This window comes from Colossoma macropomum, unplaced genomic scaffold (assembly GCF_904425465.1).
Source record: "Colossoma macropomum unplaced genomic scaffold, Colossoma_macropomum, whole genome shotgun sequence".
Taxonomy (NCBI): Eukaryota; Metazoa; Chordata; class Actinopteri; order Characiformes; family Serrasalmidae; genus Colossoma; species Colossoma macropomum.
This window is the reverse complement of record NW_023494804.1, coordinates 19,735,219-19,742,753: the sequence shown is the minus strand read 5'-3', so window position 1 is coordinate 19,742,753 and position 7,535 is coordinate 19,735,219. Positions and strand designations below refer to the sequence as shown.

The 7,535-nt window shown below is 36.8% G+C and overlaps 1 protein-coding gene across 6 annotated transcripts; it reads right to left on the bottom strand.

Annotated features, from left to right (window-relative positions):
* Positions 1-239: 239 nt before the first annotated feature.
* tmem230a (transmembrane protein 230a) lies at positions 240-4,504 on the bottom strand. Of its 6 annotated transcripts, none has more exons than XM_036595122.1 (4): positions 4,449-4,504; positions 2,022-2,126; positions 1,393-1,515; positions 240-996 (listed from the first exon to the last, which is right to left on the bottom strand). In XM_036595122.1, exons 2-4 carry the CDS (start codon positions 2,121-2,123, stop codon positions 856-858), a joined length of 366 nt encoding a protein of 121 aa, XP_036451015.1. In that variant the 5' UTR covers positions 2,124-2,126; positions 4,449-4,504; the 3' UTR covers positions 240-855. The 6 variants fall into 6 exon arrangements, with proteins under 6 accessions (XP_036451015.1, XP_036451014.1, XP_036451016.1 ...); XM_036595121.1 differs by having other exon boundaries at positions 2,022-2,131; positions 4,445-4,499; XM_036595123.1 differs by having other exon boundaries at positions 4,445-4,468.
* Positions 4,505-7,535: the final 3,031 nt, after the last annotated feature.

Below are 7,535 nucleotides of genomic sequence, written 5' to 3'. Positions count from 1 at the left end.
TAGGTGATGCTGGGTTAATACACTAAAACATCTGTATTTCTAACCCAGTAGAAATTAATGTTATATTTCTCTGTAATGCTAATCTTGGTGGATCTAATCCCAAATGTATAAATCTGATAAATGTTAATCTATCTACCTCAACATCAGCAGATATATACATATCAGATACCAGCTCACAATTCCCATATCAGTGCATCTATCATTATATAATTACGCAAACCGCCAATAACGATCACCAGTTCAATGAAAAGATACATTTTAATTAAACATGACAGCCCTACTCTTAATCAAACAAGCATTACTAACCTAAAAATAATTAATTATGCATGTTTCTATTCTGAAAGTACCCATAAACAGACCATTGGCGCTCTCAGAAATGCTGAATGGTGAATAAATTCTCAAAACCCTAAAATCAACCACAACTATTATGTTGCTTCTTCATTTTTCAAACCACTGACAAAGTACAACACTGGTTCTCGCAGCTCAATACACATCATCACATAAACTCCTCATAGGAGCAAATAGAGCAAATGGATAAGATGATGTCCACTATTTCTTTTTGGCTTTTCATACATAGTGCTAAAATAAATACTCTGTTTTGTATAACACAGAGGTACATTCAGACTTTGGTACAAGAACTAAAGGAAGCACATACACTCCTGTGCTCATGCTGTACCTCAGATATTCTAAAGCTGGCTGCGGGTTCCCTGCTGGAGGAAAACTAAAGATTCACACAGGGAGAAAATACAAAGGCATGTCATGCAGCTTTGGCCATAAGGACACAAAGGAAACAGCAGGTGTCCAGAGATTTCAGATGGCTGGTCAGCATGCTGGCCATCTTTGCCTGCAGTAGGGTCAATCATCAAAGTCTGGAATGTCATCATATGAGTAACCACGGTAACCCTTGGAGGCGTAATAGGCGATCCTCAAGTGATAGAAACCAGGCAGAAATATAAGGATTCCGATGATGAGGACGGGAATCGTGCGATCCCGATGCTGATGAAAAAAAGGAAAATATTCAGATAATATATACCCATTTCGAATGTCTAATATGCTTAAAGATATGCTGAAATGAATGGGCTGCCGTATGAGAAAATTCTAATATAAGTTTTTATAGTGAATTAAATTAAATCAGACAGACATCTAAATAAATCTCCCTAAGTCAGATGTGATTTACTTAATTGAACATGGAAAGGATGCAGAGAATCCAGTTATCAGCATTGGGAAGGCTGAGACAAGCTACTGGCTGATCTTCAGCTCAGTTAAGCTGATTATCACAATGGAAGCCAATAGAAATTTTGATCTTACAACTGCAGAATTACCTTAGAATGTTTGTGGGGACAGGAAGGTGACCGAGTGCAAAAGGTGCTGAAATTTGTTTTGTTAACTCACTGTAACTTCAATGGAGCCAGCCAAAAGCAAAGACCCGATAATAATCAGTAAAGACCCAACCAGGAACAGGAACATTGCCAGTGCGATGGCTTTGTATGGAACTTTGGGTGGACTTCTCTTGAACTGTTAAACAATGAACAGTCATAATTATGAGAGCCAGTAATAGTAACCCATAGGCAGTTACTGTCAGTAATAACAAATTCGTATCATTTTAAATAAATTATTTCTCACTCTCAGCTCATTGAAAGAAGCAAAAAAGTTGTTTCAAAAATGCAGATGGTAAATTTTTAATTGATGCGTTGTGTGTTTATGAGAGAGGAAATTTATTATGATTTGAAATTGATGAAAAGTTATTGTGTGTACAGTCGTTTTGCAGAAAGAAAACCCAAACTCAACATTTTTGCCATGTTTTTGCCTGTTTTTTGCCAACAAAATAAACAGTAAAAATGCAAATGCAAAACTTAAACAGAATCAAGTACAAACACAAGTCATTACAATGTAATTAATTATGTAATCATGCAACTACATTCAACCAGTACAGCAAAGCAACAGTAATAACTGTAGATTCTAAGGGTTAACAAAAGCTTGAAACGTGAAGCCGTGTTTGAAAACACCTCAGTGTTCCTCACCTGTAGATCAATGTAGCCTTCATCGCTGTCTGCTACTCTGGAATACTTCACCTTGTTGTTTGAGATTCCTCCGCTGGACATCCCGTTTCGAGTGGACATCATAATCTGGACTTACAAAGAGAGCACATAATAAGTGCAGGATAGCACAAAAGACACTACAACATCAGCACTGAAGTTCTCATCGGAGTAGCTTCCAAGTTGCAGTTATATGTCGTTATAAAAATGCAATATAGTGACCCCAACCTAACAGAAGATTTCAAAATATGCAGAAAGTCAGCCATACAGAGGTACAGACAGGTTTTGTTCACTTTGATGAACAGCAATGACTTCCATTTACTCATTTCCATGTATGAAAGTATGGATTGAATGGATTTATACTCCTCTGAGCATTCTCAAATGATACTTTCACTTCTTCCGAAGTTTTGTGAAAGTAATCTGCTATTTACTCAGTCCTGTATTTTTCCTAAAAGAGACATTCCAACATTTTTTTTAATTTTCTGCATAATTCAACTTTTACCGTGTAAACAAAGTAATTTCAAATGGTCTGATGTACAAGCCTAATTCTAAAGAAGTTGGGACGCTGTGTAAAATCTTAATAAATGTAAATAAAAACAAAATGCAATGATTTGCAAATCTCATATACCCATTTTTTTACAAATGACCCAGGACTGTTGAGCAGCTAGAATCCTACATCAGAGCAGAATAGGATAACATTCCTCCCCCAAAACTCCAGCAATTGCTCTCCACACTTCCCAGACTTTTACAGACTGTTGTTAAAAAATGAGGGGATGCTACATAATGGTAGACATGGCCCTGTCCCAACTTTTTTGAGATGCGCTGCTGCCATCAAGTTCGGAATGTGTTAATATTTTTCATCAAATGGTAAAACGTCTCACTTTCAACATCTGATATGAGTTCTATGTTCTATTGTGAATAAAATATGGGTCTATGAGATCTTAATGAGATCTTATGAGATTCTGTTTTTATTAACATCTATTTACATTTTACACAGTGCCCCAACTTTTCTGGAATTGGGGTTGTAAAACGCTCCTTTCTAAAGAATCTTACTGAGTCAGAATTGTTCACACTGGTGGTGATAGGAACTAGACATAGAAGAGTTTACTGCCTCTAAAAACTCCCTCACAGAAAGTTATTACATAAAATGGTTATGAATACACTGCCAGATGTCTGGTCATTTTGGATAGCAAATAAAATGGCTATTTTATCTACTTTAGTCATTATTAATGGTAGTAATAATGCTTGTATAAAATTCATTTCATTGGAATAATAATACTGGAGTACAAACAATGGAGTACGGCTTTAGAGTACTCCATCCACCACTGATAGAAATGGAGCGCAGGATTACTGACACCACAATACACTACATATTTTTATGGCTAATCCAGTCCAGTAACACAGCCTTAGACAAGGAAAACAACTTTGCTCTAGTTAGACTAGTTACAAAAGATGGTTCTTCAAAGGTTCTTTAGTAAAGGGAATGGTTCTACTTAGAATGATAAGTTCTACATTTCATGTTTAATGAGTTTCTTCTATTGTTACGATGTCAAGCTTTTACGAATAGCAGAACACATTTTGGTGCTATATAGAGCCACTTTCAAAAAGGTTCTATATAGAACCATATACAACACATTCTCCACCAATCTGAAGAACCGTTTCACCATGCAAAAAAATAAATAAATAAACATTTAAGCATGTAAAAGCATCTATTTCGAACTCATGGTCCTAAATAGAACCATTCCCTTTACTAAGAAACCATCTTTTTTAAGAGTGTATTTTGGTTTAGCTGAAGTTTAAGTTAGTAGTTAGTATCTATACCTAAAAGAAGCACTGTTAGCCATCAAATGCAACCAGTCAAACTTGACAACACTGGCTGCGAGGCTGAAGTTCGCTTCTTATTCTCCAGCTTCTTGTTCGAATTTTCCCGTTCCACCTTAAATGGTGCAGCAGTTCTTATTTTAACGCCTGGGACACCAGAATCCAACTACTGCACCATTTAAGGTGGAACGTCAAAATTGGAGCTGGCGAATGAAACTGACTTCAGCTTCGTACACCGGCTGCCATGTACACGATATAAAATCACATTGATAAGGCTCTGTAGATTAAACATACTTTAAAAATTTAATCTTAGGCTAGTAGGTTAGCCAAGTTAGCTAGGTTTGCTAGCTAATCAGCTCTGCTAGTATTTTTGGCGTAAGCTAATTTAGCCCAGCTAGCTAACAACAGGGCAAAAATAGGAAAGGGAGGGGGAAAAGATAGATTAGAATATTAAACGAGCATGTGAGGTTACTAAATATGCTATCTAAAGCTGCGGTTCTCTTGCCAGGCTGCACAAAGACAAGAAAACTAAAGAAACGTCGCTAAGATGAAGAAGAAGTCAGCTAGTTAGCTAACCAGCTACTTACTCACTTCTGTGTTCTACATTGTTTACTTCCTGTTTCCTCGCAGCTGCGCGCTGTGGATGATGATGTCAAATTAAAGGAGAATTACGATTATTTATTTATTTTTTTATTTCAGCCTTAATTAATGGTTAAGATATAAATAAAGTCATTTAGAGTGGTTTGGTGTGAAATCATACGTTCTAAAGAAAATTGCAGTCAGAACTGTTCACAGTGGTGATGATGGGAACCAGACGTCTGATACGTTTAATGCTTCTAAAAGCTATATTACGTGAAGTTATTGCAGGAAATGGTGATGAATACACTTCTTGATACCTGAGATGTTGCTTAATGGTAGTTTTGATATAAAGTTTTGGCCTACAATTATTATTTTTTTAAAATAAATCCTGTAAATTGTTTCAGGGTTTTGGAAGGCAAAACAGTACAGAGATGGAAGGATCCATCGGCTATGTATTGGTATTGACTGATCTGCAGCACAAATATGTGATCGAACGATATTTCTTTAACTTAGCCGATGCTGAGAGCTGATCAGTGACGTCAAATATACAAGCCGTTTTGCCTGAGGCGCCAGAATGTAACTGCTGCACCATTTAAGGTGGAATGGGGATGTTCAAACAAGAAACAAGAAGAAAGCCAACTTCAGCCTTATCATATCTATTTGACTAATGAAAAACATTTTTCCAGAAGTATATTACATATTTGGCTCCTGTTATGCTGTAAACCCACTGTGTGAATGTGTAGATTTAATTAAAACAGTCTGTTGTCAAAGCTTTGAGGATTAGTTCCTGTTAGCTTATTAGCATCCGAGCACTAATACAGCCTTTGCAGGGGCTGAAAATAAAAATAAGGTACAGAGCTAACTTACAAAAGCGATTGTATGTCAGCCCTTCTAGCCGTATCAGTTCATTAAAAAACCGTGTAGGAGGAGGACTGTTTTGACCTGTTAGCTGTGCCAGTTACGTAGGCTTTGGTTATATAAGGGGAGACAGAATGTAAATGCTGCAAATTCGAACAAGAAGGTGGCAAAAAAGAAGCTGGCTTCAGCTTTTGAGGGAGTTGAAGGTGTGAAAAGGGATTAAAAGGGAAAAGTCGCTATGTTTCTGCTTGACAGATGGGTAAAATTCACTTATTTTGCTATTTCACAGAATCAGTAGGTCAGCATTGTTTTGTCCCATTGTAATGTTTTGGTTAGCTTTGCAGTAGCAACAGTTTGCTAACCACACCTAGCTAGTTACATTACTTGCTGAGTTGTTTTCTCCAACATTATGTGATGGCATTTGTCTGTACAATGTTTGTGAGGGGTTTTGTGGCCCGGAGATCTGTAAAAGTGTAGTTTGTCTTCTCCGTCTTTAACTTTAGCAGCCAGCCCTTCCCTCGATCTGTAATGGCTATCGGGCGATCATGCTGAAAGGCAATCGGCGATAAGTATTGGCCCCAAAAACACTGATTGGTCCATCCATAAAAAAATTCACCCAAAGAAAATATACTCTTTTGGATTTACCACTATTTTATCATTATCAGCATTACATATAAAACTTAGAAGATGGGTGAAGGTTTGCTGGTTATTTTGGATAACAAATAAAAAGGCTATATTTGTGTTACAACATTGCGACTCCTGGTTCCTATCACCACCACTGTGGAGAAACCTGAGTCTACATGTTTCTATAAAATGCACCATTCCATATTAAATCATTTTGAATGACTTTGTTTACATCTCAAAGGCTCTAAACAGTATTTTGTTCTATATTGATGCTCCAGAATACTTAAAAACTGTTTCTTACAATTTACTAGCCTGATTCTGCAACTACATAACATAACTTTTTGTAGTAGCTCCAAAATAATTCATTTACTTAATAATAAGCCTTAGGATGACTGAATATTAAGCACCGAAAGTTCAGATGCTGACAGAGAGGAATACTGAAACATTAGCCTCAGCACTGCCATCATTATAGAACTGTGAGATATATGCAATTTGCATACTTTTATAGAAGCATCTGAAACGGATGAATTTTATCTGCAGCTCTCACCAAGGAACAATTATGGAATTACATCCCATCAAATCTCCATCACTTCATCGCACTTACTGAAATGTCCACGGCACTCACCGACTTCATTGTTATTCACAAAAGCTGCAGATGAATTCAAGACATTCAAGTTTCTTATCTGCCTCTCATGGCTCTGAATATTTGCCCTCCTCCTCAGATCAAAATGTGCTTTAATATCACGCTGGAAGATGGAGAACACAGAAAGCCATTTCACAGCTCACCAATTCACCTCTGCCATTAGCGTACATAATCAGTCCTGCTGGCAGAAAATCAGCATCTACGGTAACAACCTCACATCAGTTCTGCAGCCTCATGGGTACAACCAAGAGGAATGTACCCATAACAATTTACAGTGCCTGTTGTTCAGGGTGAAAAGCAACTGTGGTGCTTAAAGAGCCCATATCCTACTTTTTTGGTGGCATAATTCATATTTACATGACAATTTCCCAACCTTTCTTTATTCTTAGAGTTAAAAGATCTCTGGTTACTGTTCCTTTAAGACTGATTTATGCAAATTACCTCTGTTTTGTTTGGTGCCCTCATTAAAAAAGCAGTCCAGTCTGCAACACTCTTTATAAATTTAGCATGAATGGGCAGAGCTGAACTGCTGTAAGCTGAATGGGTGGATTTATGAGAATGCAGTTTTTTTGTAACATTATTAAACCAGTTTATTTAAAATGGGGATTTTTCTGCAGCTTTGATTCTATGCATTGACTGTATAGACTGTCTATGGACTGTATAGACTGTCTATGGATTGTCTATGGACTGTATGGACCAAATATTTCAGTAGTGACTGTTTCAGTAGTGACAATTTTAAATCATTTTGAGCAGAATTCAGAAACAATTAGACCATGCTTATCGTTCCACACTGATTCTCACACTTTGTGACACATTTATTTGCAGTCTCACTTCCTGCTCTAAAGTGTAGGTGTGGCTAAAATAAGACTTCGCCTATGGACTAAAACACTTTGTATTTTGTGTTGTGAAAATGTGGGACAGCAATTTTTAAATAAAGTTTTTAAATTTAACAAACTCAAGAGATGAAATTTTTA